Consider the following 21591-nt stretch of genomic DNA (forward strand, 5'->3'; position numbering starts at 1 on the left):
AAAAGCTAATTAGCTATATAAAATATGCTATTTGGGACTCTGAAGGTTAATTAATACCAAAGAAAACTGCTTTCCAGATTGAAAATGGTTGCCTGGGGGAGTAGGGAGTGATGAGTGATGGGAGTTTGAGGTGCCTGTTTTGGGGTTACTTACCCCCTAGTGTAGTTTAGGGATCATTCCCAAGAGGGCTCAGGGGATCATATAGAATCTAGTGATTGAACCCGGGTCAGCTGCATGCAGAGCAAGTGCCCTACCCTTTGTACTACTGCTCCAGCCCCTTCCTTAAGACATTTTTTGTTTGCGTGTTTATTCGTTTTGGGGCCACAGCCAGAGGTGCTCAGGGGTTACTTCTGGCTCTGCATTCAGGAATCACCCCTGGCAGTGGTGGGGGTACGTACAATATAGAATACCAGTCAACTTTGTTCAAGACAAATGCCTTACATGCTGGACTATTATTTTGGTTAAAACATTTTAATTCATTTATTGGGTTTTGGGTCACACCTGGACCCCTGGACCCCTAGGTGTCATCCATACCACCTCCCCCTAAAATGATTATTCTTCCTACAAGTCCTGAGAATTCAGTGAAATGAAATGGGGGACTATTGCAAAGAAATATTAGGGAGAAACTCATCATAGGAGAAAAGCGGTAAATGCTGGGAGTTAGCAGAAAATGTCCCACTTAGGACTTTCTAGGAGTCAGAGGCTCCAAGACAGGGCAGAAGGAATAAATTCAAACAAAGAAAAATTTGTGCGGTTTTTTTTTTTTTTTTTTTTAGTTTTTGGGCCACACCAGGCGTTGCTCAGGGGTTACTCCTGGCTGTCTGCTCAGAAATAGCTCCTGGCAGGCATGGGGGACCATATGGGACACCGGGATTCGAATCAACCACCTTTGGTCCTGGATTGGCTGCTTGCAAGGCAAAACACTACTGTGCTATCTCTCCGGGCCCCAAAGGACAATTTGTGGGCAGCAGGAGTCAATGTGCTAGAACTGGAAACCAATCCTGGCTGCACTGACTTGATTCTACTCTTCCACACCTCCAGGATAAGGTGTTAACACGTGTTAATAGCTTCACTATTTGTAGATTTGTCACAGGAGGGGAAGACATCCATCAAATAGAAGATTTAAGGGTGACAGTGACAATTTTTTAGGGGGAAATAGGGTTGGGCCACATGAGGCTGTGCTGGGGGGGAAGGCAGTTTCTGGAGGTGCTCTGGGGACCATATGGCGCCTGGAAGCCACAAAGTTGACTATTTCTTTTTCCCTTTTTCTTTTGTATTATTTATTTTGGGCTATACCTGGTGGTGCTCAGGCCTTACTCTAGGCTCTGTGCTCAGGGATCACTCCTGGGAGTACTTGTGGGGACCATTCTGGTACTGGAGAAGGAAATTGGTCTATTGCAAAAAAAGACAGATGCCTTAAAAACACACACACCCCAACTGTCTTCCTGGTCTATAAGATCTTATCTTTGAGGGCTGGAGGGGTAGCATAGTGGTAGGATGTTTGCCTTGCATATAGCCAACCTGGGTTCGATTCTCAGCATTCCTTATGGTTCCCTGAGCCTGTAAGGGCGATTTCTGAGCTCAGAGCCCTGAGTGCTGCCAGGTGCCAGGTGTAGCTCAAAACCCAAAAATAAATGTAAAGAAAGAACCTTTTTTTTTTTTTTTTTTTTTTTTGGTTTTTGGGTCACAGCCTGCAGTGCTCAGGGGTTACTCCTGGCTGTCTGCTCAGAAATAGCTCCTGGCAGGCACGGGGGACCATGTGGGACACCGGGATTTGAACCAACCACCTTTGGTCCTGGATCGGCTGCTTGCAAGGCAAACACCTCTGTGCTATCTCTCAGGGCCCTTTTTTTTTTTTTTTTTTTTTTTTTTTTTTTGAGGTGCTTATCTGTTCCAGCCTACCTTCATTTCCATTTCCTTTTCTTGTTTTTATTTTTTAGGCTACATCTAGCTATACTCAGGACTTACTCTGACTCTGGACACTGGGATCACTCCTGGCAGGCTCAGGGGACCCTATGGGATACTGGGGATTGAACTGTGCTATTTCTCTGGGCCTCAGTTCCACCTCCTTCTTCAGGATTTTCAGCTTTATTTCAGTTTGCTCTCTAGGGCACCTCAGATTTTTGTGGCTTTTATTTGAGCTGTTTTCTTTTAGATCTCTGCTTCAAGACCAAGGCTGGATTCCTGTCCACAGGCAGCCCCCAAGTGCCCAAAATGGTTATACTGTCTGTTCTTGGGTAATGGGATACTTTTTTTTTTTTTTTTTTTTTTTTGTGGTTTTTGGGTCACACCTGGCAGTGCTCAGGGGTTATTCCTGACTCCAGGCTCAGAAATTGCTCCTGGCAGGCACAGGGGACCATATGGGATGCCGGGATTCGAACCGATGACCTCCTGCATGAAAGGCAAATGCCTTACCTCCATGCTATCTTTCCGGCCCCAATGGGATACTTTTTAATATTTTTGTTTGGGGGCCTTACTCCTGGCTCAATGTCAGAGATCACTCCTGGTGGGACCTGAGGGATCATATTGGGTGCTGGGAATCAACTCAAGTCTGCAATGGGCAAGGTAGGTAAGTGCCCTACCTGTTATTCTATCTTTCCTGCCCTGGAATGCTTTTTAAACAAGTATTCCCAACACATATGCTTTTTATGTTTTGGCTGGTTTGTTTGGGGCCACACCGGTTGTGCTCAGGCATTACTCCTGACTCTATGCTCAGAAATCACTTCTAGTAGGTTCAGGTTGTTTGGTTTGTTTTGGGGCCACACCGGTTGTGCTCAGGCATTACTCCTGACTCTTTGCTCAGAAATCACTCCTAGTAGGTTCAGGGGATCTTATGGGATGTCAGGGATCGAGCTGGGTTGGCTGCGTGGAAGGCAAATTCCCTACTCCCTGTGCTATCACTCCTAGTAGTGCTTGAGGGCCTATGCCTGACTGCACTGCATTTAGGGGACTGAATTATATGAAGCATTTAACCTCCCAGTATTATCGCTCTGGCCCCTGCATGTTTCTGGAGTCTTGTGTTGTCCTACAAATGCATTTAATCACCTCATCTGGAGGCTCCAAGTGACTTGCCTTTGCCCACTGGCTGCATTTCCTGCCAAACTCACCACCATCCTCGCCTCTTTCAAACTTCTCAGTTCCATCAGCACCAGTAAGATTGTTACTTCCTTTTGCCTCTTTCACTCTCTCAAAAGCCTTCTGTTTTTCAATGTTCCAAGTCTGCTCAATTTCCTGTCTAGATGTTCTGTCCTTATTTCTATGCCTAGTAAAGTATTACTGATCCCTTCACTGGCAACTCCAATGACAGGTTTCTCCTAAATCCTGTACTAGAAAGAAATGTTAATTGAAAATGAATTTTCTTCTATCATCGTGAAGGTTCACAGAAGTAATATCTGACTTAGAATTTAGTTTTTGACTGGGGGATCAGGGGAAGTTATCTATTGTTTGTCTTTATTTTTATTTATTTATCTATTTTTGCCTTTGGGACACATCCAGCAGATACTCAGGAGTTACTCCTGGCTATGCATTCAAGAAACTTTGCAGGTGATGCTTGGGGGATGCTTGGGGACCACATGGGATGCTGGGATTCAACCTGGATCAGCCTGTGCAAAGCAAGTGCTATACTCTCCCTACAATCACTCTAGCCTATTTCTTTTTGTTTTGTTTGGATTTTTGGGTCACACTCAGCAGCGCTCAGGGGTTACTCCTGGCTCTATGCTCAGAAATTGCTCCTGGCAGACTTGGGGGACCATATGGGATGCCGGGATTCGAACCACCAACCTTCTGCATGCACGGCAAATGCCCTACCTCCATGTTATCTCTCCGGCCCCTTTCTTTATCAATTTTTTTCTAGCTTTATTTCTTTTTTTTTTTTTAAGCCAGTCAAATTGAGCAGTGGGGGGGTTATATACCAACTTTTATATACTAACGTTAATAAGTCCTGATAAACCACTGCCATTGGACCAGCCTAGCCTTATTTCTTGAGGTGAAAAGAGACAAGATCCTGGAATTGTTTTTAGGAACACCTAATCTTTGACTGTGAGTGACAATTTTTTTTTTTTTTTTTTTTTGTGGTTTTTGGGTCACACCCGGCAGTGCTCAGGGGTTTTTCCTGGCTCCATGCTCAGAAATTGCTCCTGGCATGCACAGGGGACCATATGGGACGCCGGGATTCAAACCGATGACCTTCTGCATGAAAGGTAAATGCCTTACCTCCATGCTATCTCTCCGGCCCCTGTGAGTGACAATTTAAAGAAGAGTGAATTGTGAATGTTTCTGATTGTACTGGATAGCCAAAACAATTTTGGATTTTTGTGGGTACAGTCAGCAAGGAGAAATAGCTCAGAATTCCTGACAACCAGGCAGTTGCTGCTGTTTTCTTTTTTTTTTGGTTTTTGGGCCACACCCTGTGACACTCAGGGGTTACTCCTGGCTATGCGCTCAGAAGTTGCTCCTGGCTTCTTGGGGGACCATATGGGACACCGGGGGATCGAACCGCGGTCCGTCCTAGGCTAGCGCAGGCAAGGCAGGCACCTTACCTCCAGCGCCACCGCCCGGCCCCTGCTGCTGTTTTCTTACTGTGCACCATGCACTCATCACATAAAATTGTGATTATTCATTTGTCTGCTAGCTTAATTATCATTTTATTTTTTTGGTTTGAGGGCCACACCGGAGCCACTCAGGAGTTACTCCTAACTCTGTGCTCAGAAATCACTCCTGGTAGGCTTGGGCATATAGGATGCTGAGAATCGAACCTGGATCAGTCCTAGATTGGCCATGTGCAAGAAGACAACGTCTCTACTGCATTGCTACCACACTATTTCTTTAGGCAGGCTTGGCGTCTAATTTTATTCTTCAGTAGCAGTTTGCACAGTTCCCAGAAGATCCTACGTGCTAGTGAACACTATTTGAATAGTGGAGATAATTTTAACAGATAACGGCCTTTATATATTTCTTTTCTTTTTTTTTTTTTTTTTTTTTTTTTTTTTTTGGTTTTTGGGCCACACCCGGCAGTGCTCAGGGGTTACTCCTGGCTGTCTGCTCAGAAATAGCTCCTGGCAGGCACGGGGGACCATATGGGACACCGGGATTCGAACCAACCACCTTAGGTCCTGGATCGGCTGATAGCCACTGTGCTATCTCTCCGGGCCCTCCTATATATTTGTAAAGAAATCCTACTTTCCTTTCCAGCCAGGCCTGAAATTGTGTTTACCAATGCTTCCCAGTTCCTCAACCAACCTTTTCCTCCCCTAATAAGTGAACTCTGAGGGGGTGATGAAGGCTTGGGGCTCAACTTTTCTAACTCAGACAGACTGGATTGCTTGAGCAAGAGCTAGGGGAGAGGGGTAACTTCCCGCCAATACCCTTCCCCTCTGCCCCACCCTAGAGTCCCGGGCGTGGCCGAGCGCGCGCGGCGCCTTTAAGAAAGGGGCGGAGCCAGAGTGGAAAGACAAAGCCCCTGGCCGCGCGCGCTCTCCCTCCCTCCCCCGCCCTCCTGCTCCGGCGCGCCGCACGGACAGCAGGGCCCGGATGTCGGTGTCGCCGTCGGGTGACAGATGGCGCAGTGTTTGTATCCGTTCGAATCCGCCTCAGGCCTCACCGCTTTACCTTCCCAACCTTTCAATCACCCGGTGGACTCCATTTTCCGCCGGTGGGCGGCGGCAGAACCGCGCGGCCGTCAGCGGCGCTGCTTATATAACGTGACCTTTCACCTCTTCAGCCTGCCCTGGAGTGCGCGCTGCAACCTAACTACGCGCCCGGGAGGGAGGGGCGGGAGGAAAAGGGGCGGGACCCGAGCTCGGAACGGCGGCTGCTTTTAGCCAATCGGCGGAGAGCTCTGGCCATCTCTCCGCCTATCGGAGCTTCCGCCAGCGGCGCCACAAGGGAAGCAAGTTAGTGTGCGCGCGGCCCGGGCCGGGGGGGAGGAGGGGAATCTCCCGCCATTTTTCAATAATTTCCTCCCGGTGCCGCTGCAGCCGAAGTCGAGGCGACCGAGCGCCGGAGCGAGAGGTTTTGGGGCGGGGAGGCTGTGGCGCGCGCTCCGTGGCTCCTGGCGGCTCGGCCCTGAGGGAGCAGCCCGAGTTCGCGCCGCCCTCTCACCCCTCCCCACCCCCACCCCGCCCCGGGATCGCCGACGCGGGGCCTAGCGTGGCGCCGCTGCTGCTTGCACCGCCTGCGCCTTCGCCTTCGCCTTCTCCGCCTTCGTCGTCTCCGCCGCCGCCGCCATGGCGCCGCTGCTGGGCCGCAAGCCCTTCCCGCTGGTGAAGCCGCCGCCCGGGGAGGAACGGCTCTTCACCATCGCGCACACGCAGGAGGCCTTCCGCACCCGGGAGTATCCTGGCTTGCAACGCGGGGGGCCCAGCCGGGCCGGGCTGGGCTGGGCTGGGGTGGGGAGGGCCACAGGGGGTCCTCTGGCTATGCATGGTCCAGGGCGGCGCAGCTGTCAGTGCACGGGGGGCCTCTGCACCCCGCGCCACTTTGCGCCACCCGACTGGCAGGCCGGGACGAGCTCGCATTGCAGGCCGCCGCCGACAGCCCGCATCTTTGCATTCAGCCTTGCGTCCGTCCGTCCATCAGGCCACCCACTGTGCACTTTGTCCCCGGGCTTTACTGTCCCGGCGCGACCCCGTCCTCTTCGTCCCTCTCGTCCTGCCTCTTTGGGTCTTAAGTACCGCGGAAGGCAAGTTAGGGGGCGACGGGGCACGGGACGGGCATGGTAGGTATGGTATGGTATGGTGATCCCTTTGCCGGCGCAGCTCTTGGAGCAAAAGGGAAAATGAAAGAATGGAAAGCTTTTTCTCTATCTTAAGTTTTTGCATTTGCACCCTAATTTGAGGCCTCGTGATCCGGCGGCTTGAATGAGCCCCATTGCGTTGGCCCAGCATCTTGCTCGAAGCGGGGGCGCTTCTTCTAGGCGGCTTTTGCTTTTTTTTTGGCGGGTGTGGACTTCATTGACAGGCCAACCCTCCCCGTGGGCCTCAGGGCCCCGGACGAGCGTTTGCAGACTTTGAAAAGGTTGGGGACAAAGTTCCCTTAAGAGGGGCACGCAGCGCTGCCCGCCCAGCTTAAGTAAGCATCCCCGCGTCGCCACCGACTGGTTGGTGAGTTTTGTGTTTGTCTCTCCAGAAAGATCGTCACATCTGGAGACCGCACACCCCCAGGGCAATGTTTGGGTTGTGTTTTTAGGAAACATCACTCGGAGGTTGTCCTGGGCTTTCTTGCACAATCCTGGTGCATCGTTTGCAAGTTGATGATAATGTCCCTGGGATTCCTGGTTGAAGCTTCCGAGTTGTTTTTTTTTTTTTTTTTCAAAAGGTCTATTTTGAAAACGAGGGTCCTTTCGAAGGCTGCTAGCCTGAACGGGGGGATTCCCATGGAGCGACAACCCCTCTTCCTCTCGAAAGTCCTAGGTTTCCGACTGCAGGAAGCTGCTGAGGCTGTAGCACTCCGGTTTCGTTTCTCATCCATCTTTCCAGATAACTGCGTGGGAGAACCTCGCTTTGGGGGGCAGCCTGTGGCTGTGGGAAGCTTCCACGCAGGCACCCCAGAGCGAGTAGGCTTTCAGAGGGAGAGAGGCTTTTGAAGATGTCAAACCTGTCATTGATGAAGCGAATCTAGGAGCCTGTCCAAGTGGGCTCAGAGGGTCCGTCCAGTTGATCATGTTGATGTGGAAGGTAGAAGTAATAATTGAGAGCTTTTTTTTTTTTTTTCCCCCATTAAGATTTTTGAACTGTTTGGAGAAGACCTCTCCAAGACCTCTGTCAAATCCAGATTATTTGAAAGATGCCCTTTTTAAAAAAACAAAATTCTCAAATACATCCAGTGGTGTGAAAAATGACTTGTGGGAATCTGCCATATCCCACAAAATGTCATTCAGGTACCGTACCATCTTTTGAGCCCTTGATCCTGGCATGTATACTTTTATCAGGTACGGTTTCCAAACTCTCCCCCATCAGGTTCTAGTGGAGAAACGTGGGAGAGAGAGAATGTTCTAGTAGGTAACTGAGTCATGAAAAAGGCTTGTAGATAGATAGCTCGTGTGCTAGCTAAGTGCCAGAGAGGCCGACTGTTCATATCAGTGATGGAAATCATCGACATGAATTAGGTGAGGAGTTTCTCTAGATGAAAAGACATCTTTTAAAGTGGCATTTCCTAACAGTTTATTTTTAAGATGTATTAAACTAGTAGTTGGCGACTCTCAACAAAGGAATTCTTAACTTGTTTCACATTCGGGGCAATTGCTCCCTTAGGAATTTGAGAGTGGAAGCACTTTGAGGATGGTTTGGAACAATTGCAGGCTGTGGTTGGGGGGTTGGCATTTTTCTTTATTAGGCTATTAGTGATTTCATTGAGGAGAGCAAATATGTGGTTGGGAAACAGCTACATTTGAAGTATTGTTGCTTCTTCATACTTATAACTTTTAATAGGATTTGATACTTTGATTTTTTGTAATATATTTTAGCTGCATGTATATTCCGTAGCAAATTTATATGTGACATTTTATTGACTTAAAATTTGTGGTTTGGTGGTTACTAGGGGTGGGGGCATCCTTGATGGTGTTTAGAGACTTGCTCCTGGCTCTTAGGATTGATTACTCTTTGTATTGTACAGGGGACCATTTGGGGGGGGCCAGGGATCTGACTCTGGTCAGATGCTTCCTGTCGGTTTTACTGTCTCTCTGGCCCCCTCCTAAAATGGTGCTTATTTTTTAAAAAAAATGTTTTTAAAGCATTGTGTATCTTATAGTTTAGTTGTGTAAAATTCTTTGAACAACTGGGTATTGCAAATCATTGATGATGTTTATTGAACTGTAGCTTTCAGGTTTTTTTGTTTTTTTGCTTTTTGGGCCACACCTGGTCACACTCAGGGATTACTCCTGGCTCCTGGCTTAGGGGACCATATGGGACGCCGAGGAATCAGACAATCGCAGTCCGTCCTAAGAGTAGTGGTAGAAGTTAGACATTAGTTCAGAGGTCCCACATTTATTTGACTGACCTCTCCCCCTTTTAGGAGAAAAAGGAAAACATGCAAGTACCCCGTTGGCAGTCTCCCATTTTTATTTATTTACTTATTTATTTATTTATTTTGTGTTGGGGACATACACCCACATCAGTGCTCAGGGGTTACTCCTAGCTCCACATACACCCAGAGTGTGTGTGTGTGTGTGTGTGTGTGTGTGTGTGTGTGTGTGTGTGTGTGTGACACATACACCCATCACAGCACTCAGCATCAGTGCTCATGGGTTACTTGTAGCTCCACACTCAGGAATCTTCTGGTGGTGCTCATGGCACCATATGGGATTCTCAATATTGAACCTCTGTCAGTTATGTGCTAGGCAAAAGCCCTCCTGGTTTTGCTAAGCTGTAGCTCTCCTCCAGGCACCTTACCTTTTATATTTTCTTTTTTTTTTTTTTTGTTTTTGTTTTTGTTTTTTGGGGCCACACCCGGCGGTGCTCAGGGGTTACTCCTGGCTGTCTGCTCAGAAATAGCTCCTGGAAGGCACGGGGGACCATATGGGACACCAGGATTTGAACCAACCACCTTAGGTCCTGGATCGGCTGCTTGCAAGGCAAACACCGCTGTGCTATCTCTCCGGGCCCCTTTTATATTTTCTTTCTGGCCAATGGTACACTGACTGTTGAAGACAAGATGAAAGCAGACAGCTATTATCTATAAGCGACAGCTATAGATAGTCATTTTGTTGTCTTGCTTTAAGTATCTTAATTTTAGCGCTTAGAAACAAATAATTCAGAATCTTTGTAGCATTTATATATGAAAACAGTGAGAAAGGAATGTTAGATTTAGAATAGAGCCTGGTTCCAAGTATGAGAGATGAGAGCAAGTTTTAGGAGTAAAGTTAAGTGGCAAGGCACTATTTTATGCACAGTTAGGATACTGAATTCTTTTAAAAACAAATTTGGAGGCTGGGCCACACTCAGGGGTTCCTTCTGGCTACTCAGGATCACTCCTGGTGGTGCTGGGGGACCATATAGGATGCTAAGGATGGAACCCTGGTTGACCGTGTACTGGGCCAATGCTCTCTGCTGTACTGTCTCTCTAGCTCCCCAGCCCCCACACAAAACAGATCTTAAGAATCTTGATTAGGTGCTTTATCATTTAGTTTTAAACTCTGAGAGTTTTAATTATGTTTATTTAACCCCTGTACTTTCTGGACCCCTTCCTTTCAGGCTATCATATACTATCAGGCACATATAAAGAAACAATGCTGGGCCGGAGCTATAGCACAGCTGTAGGGCATTTGCTTTGCATGCAATCAAACTGGGACCAACCCGGGTTCGATCCCCAGCTTCCCATATGGTTCCCTGAGCTTGCCAGGATGGATTTCGTAAAGCCATGAGTAACCCCTGAGTGCTGCTGGGTATAGCCCAAAAACCAAAAAAAAAAAGAAACGATCTTTACAAGGTTAGAACAAAACAGTCACATTTTCTGGTAAACAGGATACCTTCCCCCTTCCTTTTTTTTTGTGTGTGTTTTTGTTTTTGGGCCACACCCATTGAAGCTAAGTGATTACTCCTGGCTATGCGCTCAGAAATCGCTCCTGGTTTTGGGGAGACCATATGGGACTCTGGGGGATCAAATCGCAGTTTATCCTAGGTTAGCGTTTGCAAGGCAGATGCCTTACCTCTAGCGCCACCGCTCCGTCCCCCCTTTTTTTGGGGTCCCACCGGCTTGCTCCAAATCATTCCTGCTGGGGATGGGGGACTATTTGAGCCACTGGAATTGAACCGGGGTTATCAGTATGGGAGGCAAATGCCCTCCCCACTGAACTATGACTCTGGCTTGGCAGGCAACTGTCAAGCTTCTGGGAAAGTTGGGGCAGGTGGTTTTGGTTGTGGCCCCACTGGAAGGGGTGGTTTTTGGAATAGCCCAGTTTGGGTGGTAGCGCAATTAAGGGGCATTTACTCTTTGATTAAAGGTTGATTTTTCAGGGACTTACTGAGTGAATTCCCCTTCTCTAGACATTGGTAGGCCAAATAAGTTTGGGAGCCTCTAGGACAGGGGTCTCAAACTTGCGGCCCGCTTGCTGCCCTCAGTACAATAGTTTGTGGCCCGTGGCCGGCCTTCAAAATCGCAGTATTCGCGATTATTCGGTAAAACCGCAATAAAAATCGCATTAGTAAGAAAAAAATCGCGGGCCGGGCGGTGGCGCTAAAGGTAAGGTGCCTGCCTTGCCTGCGCTAGCCTTGGACGGACCGCGGTTCGATCCCCCGGTGTCCCATATGGTCCCCCCAAGCCAGGAGCAACTTCTGAGCACATAGCCAGGAGTAACCCCTGAGCGTTACCGGGTGTGGCCCAAAAACCAAAAAAAAAAAAAAAGAAAAAAATCGCAAAAAAGAAAAAGAAAAAAATCGCATTTAACATTCGCATACCCCGAGCAGTTCCGTTCAGGGTATGCAAATGTTTAATGTGATTTTTTGTGATTTTTTTCTTACTAATGCGATTTTTATTGTGAATATTCGGTAAGCGAAATCCCTTATGCGGCCCTGCCTCACCCCGACTTTGCCTCCTGCGGCCCCCAGGTAAATTGAGTTTGAGACCCCTGCTCTAGGATTTGAAAATATTTGACCAGTTTTAGCTTTCACTATCTTTAAAGAATTGTTTTTACATTTTGTCTGTAATTATTTGTGCTGTGGTTACTGGAACATTACAGCCTCAGTAGGGGTTTGCTCTGAAGAGTTATTTGAGAGTAACCTAAAATCTGAAAATAGGATTTGGAGGCATCTCTTTATATAAATATGTGTATATATAGTATATATTTTCCCCCTCTCTTTTTGGGCCATACTTGGTGGTGCTCAGGGTCCAAAATAAATAATGACTGGAAGGCTGGAGAGATAGTAGAGTAGGTGCTTGCTTTGCATGCAGCTTTGATCCATCACCATATACAATCCTCAGAATGTCCAGGTATGACCCCTGAGCACCACCAAGTGTGGCCCAAAAAGGGAGGAAAAGTAATAAAAGAAATAATGACAGGTAGGCTGGAGAGATAGTATGGAGTAGGTGCTAGTTTTGCAGGCATCTTGGGTCCTGAAAATAGTTCAAATACCATCACCACATACAATCTTTAATGCCTCACTTTGCACTAAAGTATCACTTTGGACGTTCTTGGGGGACCCATTGTGTGGTGCTGGGGGTCAAACCCAGAACAGCAATATGCAAGACAAGTTCCCCACCTACTTATTGTATTACCACTCAGGCCTGTCTTTTGTTATTATTGCTTTATCTTTACTAATGATTAGGACAGAATCCTGTACATTTCAAAGGATTCCGTATTGGAGCAAGAAAGATAGTACTACAGCAGGCCCTGGGGCGCTTGCTTGCCCGTTGATGATCTGGGTTCAATCCCTGCCACTTTACAGTTTCCCAAGCTCCTCCAGAACTGATTTCTGAGCACTGCCAGGTGTGATGCCAAAACAAACAACAAAGAAAACCAAAAAACTATTGAAAACTTGGGACTTATTGGGTAAAATTGCAATGTGAGACACTTCAAATTAACTCATCAATTCCAAATTTTCAGCGATGGTGCTAGGGATATAGCTCAGCCTTAGAGCACTTGGATTTTACCTCCCACACTTTGAAAAAGGAGCCATTGCCAGAGGGCATCCATTTTGAGATGTTTAGAGTGCAGTCAGATAGAAATACAATGTGGGGCAGTGCCATTTAAGGTTGAGGTGAAAGGTCTCTGGCTAGAGTGCTAGATGCTGGCCCTGGATTTGGTGTGCATTACATCATAGTCTCCTGAAAATCACACACAAACACACACACACACACACACACACACACACCTTTATAGTCAGGTGTGAGAGCCTCTTCCTCACTCCCTTCAAAAAAATTTCTAGGGTTAGAGTGATAACTCAACCTTCTGAGCAGATGCTTTGTATTTTGGAGTCCTAGGTTCATCCCTAGTACTACATGGTCCCCTTAGTATCTCTGGGAGGGATACCCTCTCCCTCCACACCAGCACGGCCAAGTCTAACCCAAAAGTGGAGTTTCTACAGGTCATAATTAGGAAAAACAAAATGGAAGCAGAATTGTAAAGAGGTTTTCTTTCTCTAGGACACAGGCTGACTGGGCAGGTTTAGTCTGCATTGTACTCTCTTTATATTGTTTTTGGGGTGGGAAGCCACCCACTGGTGCTTTGACCTTACTCCTGGCCCTGTGCTCAGGAATTCCTTCTGAAGGGGCTCAAGGTTCCAGGGATTTAACCTACTCACTTTACTGTCTCTTCAGCCATACTTTATGCTTTTCTTTTTTTTTTTTTTTTTTTGGTTTTTGGGTCACACCCGGCAGCGCTCAGGGGGTTACTCCTGGCTCTATGCTCAGAAGTCGCCCCCGGCAGGCACAGGGGACCATGTGGGATGCCAGGATTTAAACCACCGTCCTTCTGCATGAAAGGCAAATGCCTTACCTCCATGCTATCTCTCCGGCCCCACTTTATGCTTTTCTAATGCCAGAACAAGCTAGAAGAAACCAAATGACTTTGGAGGGAGTTGAGGACATACTTGCTCAAATCTTCATCCTTGCTCTCTGCTTCTGCTTCTGGTATTGCTTGGTGGGATTGTATGTGGTGCTGGGTATTGAACTGGTGTCAGCTGTGAATGCTTTACTATCTTCGGAGTCAGATCCCTGGGGGCGGATGGCCAAGAATTGCTGAGAGGGGAGTCCAGGTCCACCGAACATCCCTCCTCCAAATCTGCTGTGTTTGGTTAGATTAAGAATTGAGGACTGGGGGCCGGAGAGATAGCATGGAGGTAAGGCATTTTGCCTTTCATGCAGGAGGTCATCGGTTCGAATCCCGGCATCCCATATGGTCCCCTGTGCCTGCCAGGAGCAATTTCTGAGCCTGGAGCCAGGAATAACCCCTGAGCACTGCCGGGTGTGACCCAAAAACCACACAAAAAATAAAAAAAAAAAAAAAAAAAAAAAAAGAATTGAGGACTGGGGCCGGAGAGATAGCATGGAGGTAAAGTGTTTGCCTTTCATGCAGGAGGTCATCGGTTCGAATCCCGGCGTCCCATATGGTCCCCCGTGCCTGCCAGGAGCAATTTCTGAGCCTGGAGCCAGGAATAACCCCTGAGCACTGCCTGGTGTGACCCAAAAACCAAAACAAAAAAAAAAAAAAAAAAGAATTGAGGACTGTTTGATGTTTGCTTTTTTGTTTTGCAGTGTTGAGGCATGAATCCTCATAGTCTAGGCCTGTGGTCAGCTACTCAACCACACTCGAGTGCAAAGTACTGAGGATGAAACCCAGGGTCCACGTGGGGCTGGAGTCATCATAGTATAGTTGGAATAGTGCTTGCTTTTCACAGGCTTACCCAGGTTCTGTCCCTGCCATTGATCCCTGGCATCCTATATGGTCTCCTGAGCTAGCTGGGAGTGATTCCTGAGTGCAGAGCCAGGAGTTCCCCCTGAGAGATTGCAGAGTGTGACCCAAAAAACAAACCAAACAAATCCAAAACTTATGCACAGTCTCCTACTTGCATTCTCCACACTGGTTTCCCCAGCACTGCTCCCTATAGCTCTGGTGTCCCCCAGTACTTCCAGGGAGATCCACCAAAGCTGCAAAATTTTAAAAAGATGGCAAGAAAGGGGCCACAGCAGTGGCGCAAATGGTGCCTTGCCCTTCCTATCCTACGACAGACCGAGGTTCAATCCCCCAGTGTCCCATATGGTCCCCCAAGCCAGGAGCAATTTCTGAGCGCATAGCCAGGAGTTAACCCCTGAGTGTCACCAGGTTTGGCCCAAAAACCAAAAAAAAAAAGAAGGCAAGAAGAGGGTTGGGAGGTACCTCAGGGCTAGAGCTCTTACTTTGCATGAGTGAGGTTCTGGAGTTCAAGTCACCATATCACCAAAAAGCTTATCTTTTGGTGGGGGTCCTACCTGGTATGCTCAGTGCTCACTCCTGGTGATGGTGGGAGAGACTGATGCTGGGGAGTGAACCCCATGTAGAGTATGCTCTCTACTCAGTACTATCTTTCCCATCCTTACCCTAAAACACTGAAGGCTCGGTCATGTGACTTAAGTGACTCAGTGAAGCTGGGTATGCTCAGTAAAAGGTGCACACGGGAGAGAGTTGTCTCACACAGTCCACGAGGCCCCTTTGGCTTACAGGAGGCTGATGGATGAGGCAGCGCATCAGGAAGGCCCCGCAATCTGCAGTTTTGATCTGAGCCCTGGTGCCTGGCCCACTGAGGCAAACCATTGCATAACACAGACTCCAGATGCTGGGATGGAGTAGATGGCCCAGCTCTTGAAGCAGAGGGAAGTATAATTAGATTTTGGAAATAAATTTGGTGGTGTTCACAGGATTGGCTGTTGGAGTCAAGTATAATATCTGTCTTTGGGGGCAGGGTTTGGAACCACATGTTGCTGGGACTCAAAGCTCAAAAAACAAAAACAAAAAACTTGGGCCTCACACTTGCAAGGCCACGTTCTTGCATATGTGTATAGTCTTGGTTTTCTCCTGTGGAAGTGTCATTCTCCTACTGAGAGAGGAACAGTTTTTTTGTTTGATTTGTTTAAGCAGGAGGATCTTTAGACTTCAGTAAGTCTGAGGCGTTCAATATGGGATGCTTTGACACTGAGTTGTGCCTATCCAAATGGAGAAGTAGGTGATAGAAATTATTAGCATATCAGCAATAAGTAAAGTTATGGGGATGAGTTCACTCCACACAGTGCTTGGGACCATATGTGGGGTGTTGGTTGATCTAACTGGTCTCAGCACATGCAAACACCCACTACTTTAGCTCTCTGCTGTTGGGTTTGCTTGTCCAGTTCTAAAGACAACTAAACTGGAGAGATGAGGGGCTCTATACTGTTTGTTTTTATTTTTGCTTTTGGGCAGTTTACTCTGGCAGTACTTAGAGCTTATTCTGGCTCTACGTCCAGGAATCAGTTCTGGAGGGCTCCTGGGGACCATATGGGTTGCTGGATTGAACCTGCGTTGTCTGCATGCAAGACAAACAGCTTACCCACTAGTGACTGATGGCTCTGGCCCTACCATTTCACTTTGTGTGACATCCAGGGGCCTGTATGCTTGGGTGTATGCCAGGGATCCCTAGCAAAGGAAATCAGACACCGGCCCAGTGCTTGTAAGATGGGCACTCTACTCATTCATGTTCCACTCTAGATTTTTTTTGTTGTTTATTTTGGGGCCATATCCAGAGATCCTCTGTGCTACTCCCATCTTGTTGCTCTGAGTATCATGCTTTGCTAGGGATTAAACCCAGGCTTCCAGTATTCCAGTCTTTCAGGACATCTCTCAGCTTTGTAGGGTTTTGGTTTTTATTTCTTTGTTCATCTGCAGTGATTGCACAGGGTTTCTGGCTTGATACTCATTGCGGTGCTTTTAGTGATGTTCTACGGACAGTGCCAGGTCGAACCTAGACCATAAGCATGCAAAGCATGTGCACTTGTTTGTTTTTATTATTATTATTATTATTATTACTATTACTATTACTATTACTATTACTTGTTTTGGGGCCATGACTAGAAGTGCTTGGGTTACTCCTGGCTCTGTACTCGGGAATTATCCCTGCCAGTGCTTAGGTGACCATTATGGGATGCTGGTGAGTTGAACTCTTTACCTATAATAATGCCTTACCTGCTATAATATCGCTCTGGCTCTGCACTAGTTCTTTGAGCTACATGTTCTGTTCAAATTATTATTGTTGGGGCCGGGCGGTGGCGCTGGAGGTAAGATGCCTGCCTTGCCTGCGCTAGCCTAGGACGGACCAGACCGCGGTTCGATCCCCCGGCGTCCCATATGGTCCCCCAAGAAGCCAGGAGCAACTTCTGAGCGCATAGCCAGGAGTAACCCCTGAGCGTCACAGGGTGTGGCCCAAAAACCAAAAAAAAAAAATTATTATTGTTGTTGTTGTTGTTGTTTTGTGGCCACACCCAGAGAGTTTAAGAGTTACTCCTGCCTCTGCTCAGAAATTAACTCCTGACAGGCTCACACATCCATATAGTATGCTGGGAATCAAAACCAGCTCAGCTGCGTGTAAGGCAAATGCTTTACCAGCTGTGCTCAGGGTTTACTCCTCACTCTGCTCAGGGGTAATGCCTATCAGGCTCTGGGGATCGTATGAGATGCCAAGGATGGAACCTGGTTGGCTATGTGCAAGGCTAGCACCCTCTGTTATCCTGTCACTCCAGGCCTTCATACTTTAGTCTTAATCATGTTTGTATTTGTAAATTGAAATACAAGAGATTTCCTTTTATGCTGTCAATTATTTAAAAAGAATGTTAAACATTTAGAAAAATGTAAGTCTAGGGGTTGTCTGTGGTGCCTGAATGCTGTTTTCCTGAGCCATTGCTGACAGAGAGTACGAAGCCCGCTTGGAAAGGTACAGTGAGCGCATTTGGACATGTAAAAGCACCGGAAGCAGCCAGCTAACACACAAGGAGGCCTGGGAAGAGGAGCAAGAAGTGGCTGAACTGTAAGTAACAACTTTTTTAGCACCTTTTTTCCTCATGAATACTCCGGAACTGTGGCTCTATACAAAAGAAATTGGATAAGCTAAAAGAAATACAGGAGCCGGAGTCATAAACCAAGTGGCTAGGGTGCTTGCTTTGCATGTGATCAGCCTGGATTTGATCCCTGGCACGCCATGTGGTCTTCTGAGCACTGTCAGATGTGCCCCCAAAACAAAACGAACTAAAAAGAAGCTAAGGTATAGAATAGTGGTTTTTCAGATATTTTTATACCTGGGCACTGCTTGGTTTGACCTAGAAGCTAAAACAAAAAGTCCCAATAGTTAGAATAGGGGATAAGTCACTGGGTTGCACATGGCCAATCCTATTTCCCCCCCCCCCCCCCATCACATGGTCCATAAGTGCTGATAAAGTACTGAGTTGGGACTAAGCCCCCAAATGCTGTCAGATACGGCCCAAATGCTCCCTCCCCAAATCTTTTTTTTTTTTTTTCGGGCCACACCCATTTGATGCTCCAGGGGTTACTCCTGGCTAAGCGCTCAGAAATTGCCCCTGGCTTGGGGGAACCATATGGGATGCTGGGGGATCGAACAGTCCTTCCTTGGCTAGCACTTGCTATGCAGACACCGCTACCTTGCCGGGGCCCCATCCAAATCTTTTCTTGACTGAAACAGGGCTGTAGCCCAGCTTTGCATGTTGGGCCCTCCCTCCCATCCATTCATATGCCATCCCAGTGCTGCACTATTCTTGAGCCCCACTAAGAATGGCTCCTGAGCACTGAGCTGGGAGTAACCCTGATCCCTACTGGGTATGCTTCCCTGGATTAAACCCCTTTTTTGTTTTCGTTTTTTGTGCCACACCTGGTGACACTTAGGGGTTACTCCTGACTATCTGCTCAGAAATCGCTCCTGGCAGGGGCCGGAGAGATAGCATGGAGGTAAGGTGTTTGCCTTTCATGCAGGAGGTCATGGGGTCCCCTGTGCCTGCCAGAAGCAATTTCTGAGCCTGGAGCCAGGAATAACCCCTGAGCACTGCCGGGTGTGACCCAAAACCACAAAAAAAAAAAAAAAGAAAGAAAGAAAAAGAAATCGCTCCTGGCAGGCCAGGATTCGAACCTCCTTTGATTCTGAATCAGCGGCTTTCAAGGCAAACGACCTACTGCTGTGCTATCTCTCCAGCCCCTTAAGTTAGGAATTTTTCAGTTCTAGTCGCTGTCATTTGCAGTGCTTGTAACGATAGAATTTCATGCACACAACAAATGCCGCCAACTCGGGTTTGATCTTTTTGGCACCCCTTATGATCCTATAAACACCATCAGTAGTAATGCACACTTAAAAGTCAGGAAAGGACTCAAGGAAGTAATAAAGTTTAGGGACATCCTGTAAAGTTAGTTAAGCTACTCGAGTGGAAGGGAGAGAATACAGAGTCAGTGTCAGGCTGATCAGATTGTGGCTGGGGGAGTAACAGCTAATTTAAGGGAATACAAGATTATACTTTAGCTGTCAGTTGGAATAGTAATAGTTTTGAACAACATAGAAGAATTAGGGGCCAGAGAGGAAGGAGGTAAGGCATTTGCCTTGCATGAAGAAGGTTGGTGGTTCGAATCCCGGCATCCCATATGGTCCTTCAGCCTGCCAGGAGCAATTTCTGAGCCTAGAGCCAGGAGTAACCCCTGAGTGCTGCTGGTGGGACCCAAAAACAAAAACAAAACAAAAAATAGAATAATTAGTAGTCTCTTGCTATGCTATAAAATAAACTGGAGTTTGAGCGATAGCACAGTGGGTAGGACATTTGCCTTGCATGTGACTGATTCGGGGTTCAGTCCCTGGCATCCCATATTGTTTCCTGAGCCATCTAGGAGAAACTTCTGAGTACAGAGTCAGGAGTAACCCCTGAGTGCTGCCAGTGTGGCCAAAAATTAAAACAAAGTATAAAATATTAATGAACTGCGTACCTGGTTCTTTTCTTTGCCCTGTAGCACAGGTATTAACAACCTGATTAAAATTGAATAGGTTGGGGTGGGTAAGACTTACCGTAAGCACAAGGCCATCCAGGTTCAAACTCCAGGACCCTGAGCCCTAGAGTCACATCTGACCATAGCAAGATGTGGCCCCCCAAAATTGGATCGTGGTTAGATTGACTTGTTAAGCACTACCCATCTCATTTGGTTTGCTTCTGCTTCATAATAAAGACACTAGCAATGAATATCTTGGTGCTTTTTGGTAAATGTTACTTTTCAAAAGAGATGAAGCACAGACTGCCCAGTGTCCAAGTGCTGCTACTTTTTCTCTAGGCCACACCCAGCAGTGCTGAGGAGACCAGGTGGGATATATAGGATGCCAGAGATCGTACCTGGGTGGACCGCATCCAAGGCAAACACCCTATTCACTGTGCTATCGTTTTGACCCTCTTTTTTTTTAGTTTGAGAAATGAAAAATGATATGTCACATTTTTTTTGTTTGTTTTTGGGCCACACCTGGCAGTGCTCAGGGGTTACTCCTGGCTATCTGTTCAGAAATAGCTCCTGGCAGAAACAGGGGACCATATGGGACACCGGGATTCGAACCAACCACCTTTGGTCCTGGATCGGCTGCTTGCAAGGCAAACGCTGCTATGCTTATCTCTCCGGCCCTGATGTCACTTTTTACTTTGCAAAGGGACTTTGGAGTTCAGCTCATGGTTTTACCATATTAACTATCCCTGACTTCTTTATAAAATGAAAATTTTAGCCATCTTAAAGATATTTTGGAAATGCTAAATGAAAGCATGTGTTGACTGCAATGTAATATAATTAGGTTATTTTTATTTTGGGGCTACCCTTGGGGTGACCAGGGCCTTCACGCAACCCTTTTTGGGGGCCATTCCTTACTGGGGGACCGTGCTGGATTGAACATGTGGCTCTTGCCAGTGTGCATGTAGAACATTTAAACCAGCTTGCTGAGCTACCTCTAGCCCGACAATCAGTTTTCAGTATCCTGTCTGAAAGGATGTGCATAAACAATTCACACATAACAGGAAAAATCTTCTGCAAAGACAGCTCCTGAATGGAAAAGTGTTCACTGCTTCGATCAGACACAGCTCAAGGGGCTGAGTGCTTGCTTTGCATGCAGAAGCTCCATCTGATTTCTGGCAGCACATGGTTCCTCAAGCACAGAGGCAGGAATAACCACTGAACATCACAAAGTGTGGCTCAAGAACAAAATTATCTTTTCCTGTGTCTACATGGTCTTGGTTTTGTTTTGATTTTTGGGCCATACCTGAGTCTGCACTCGGGAATCACTCCTGGCGGGCTTAGAGGACCATATAGGATGTGGGGATCAAACCTGGGTTGGACTTAACCACTTTTCTTGTTGCTGCTCTGGCCTCATCACCATTTTTTTTTTTAATCTTCTACCACCCTGTGGGTACTTGGGGACCACTCCTGGCTTGGTGCTTGGTAGTTAATCTTAGGTGTTTTTGTTGGTTCGTGTGTTAGGGATCAAATCTGGGCCTCCCACATGTGAGCATACTTGCCACCACTTTGAACTTTGAACTTTCTCTCAGTTCCGGTTAATGTATTTTTGTCATGTTGGGTCAGTTCTGGTGGTGTTTGGGGGCAACTCCCTGCACTGTGCTCAGTGAATTATGCTGGGCTGGGGATAGGTCCTTTGGGTCTCCTCCATGCTTGTTCTGATTTTGGGAGGGGGGGGCCCACACCCGGTGACACTCGGGTTACTTCTGGTTATGTGCTCAGAAATCGCTCCTGGCTCAGGGGACCATATAGGATGCTAGGGATCAAACCCGGGTTCGTCCTGGGTCAGCCACATGCTGGGCAAATACCCTACCGCTGTGCTATTGTTCCAGCCTGCTTGTTCTGACTTTTAATCTTAGTATTTCTTAGTGTTGTGCATATATTTCCTAAAGAAATGCTTGATTTAACCTAACCTAATTCTCTCAAGATAGGCTTTTCTGGAATGTCTGACTAATTGATAATCTGTTCAGTTTGAAGGAGGAGTTCCCCACCTGGTATGAAAAACTTGTTCTGGAAATGGTTCACCATAATACTGCCTCGTTGGAAAAGTTAGTGGATTCTGCCTGGTTGGAGATCATGACCAAATATGCTGTGGGAGAAGAGTGTGATTTTGAGGTAAGTGCCTA

The 21591-nt window shown here is 47.2% G+C and overlaps 1 protein-coding gene across 1 annotated transcript in view; it reads left to right on the forward strand.

Moving 5' to 3' along the window:
- The first annotated feature begins 6190 nt into the window (after positions 1-6190).
- BAZ1B (bromodomain adjacent to zinc finger domain 1B) overlaps positions 6191-21591 on the forward strand; it is a 68961-nt gene continuing 53560 nt past the window's right edge. Inside the window, exons 1-3 of the mRNA XM_049787839.1 lie at positions 6191-6331; positions 17343-17459; positions 21436-21580. Coding sequence (XP_049643796.1) covers positions 6225-6331; positions 17343-17459; positions 21436-21580 — 369 coding nt within the window. The 5' untranslated portion in view covers positions 6191-6224. The remainder of the gene's footprint in view (positions 6332-17342; positions 17460-21435; positions 21581-21591) is intronic.

This window comes from Suncus etruscus, chromosome 15 (assembly GCF_024139225.1).
Source record: "Suncus etruscus isolate mSunEtr1 chromosome 15, mSunEtr1.pri.cur, whole genome shotgun sequence".
Taxonomy (NCBI): domain Eukaryota; kingdom Metazoa; phylum Chordata; class Mammalia; order Eulipotyphla; family Soricidae; genus Suncus; species Suncus etruscus.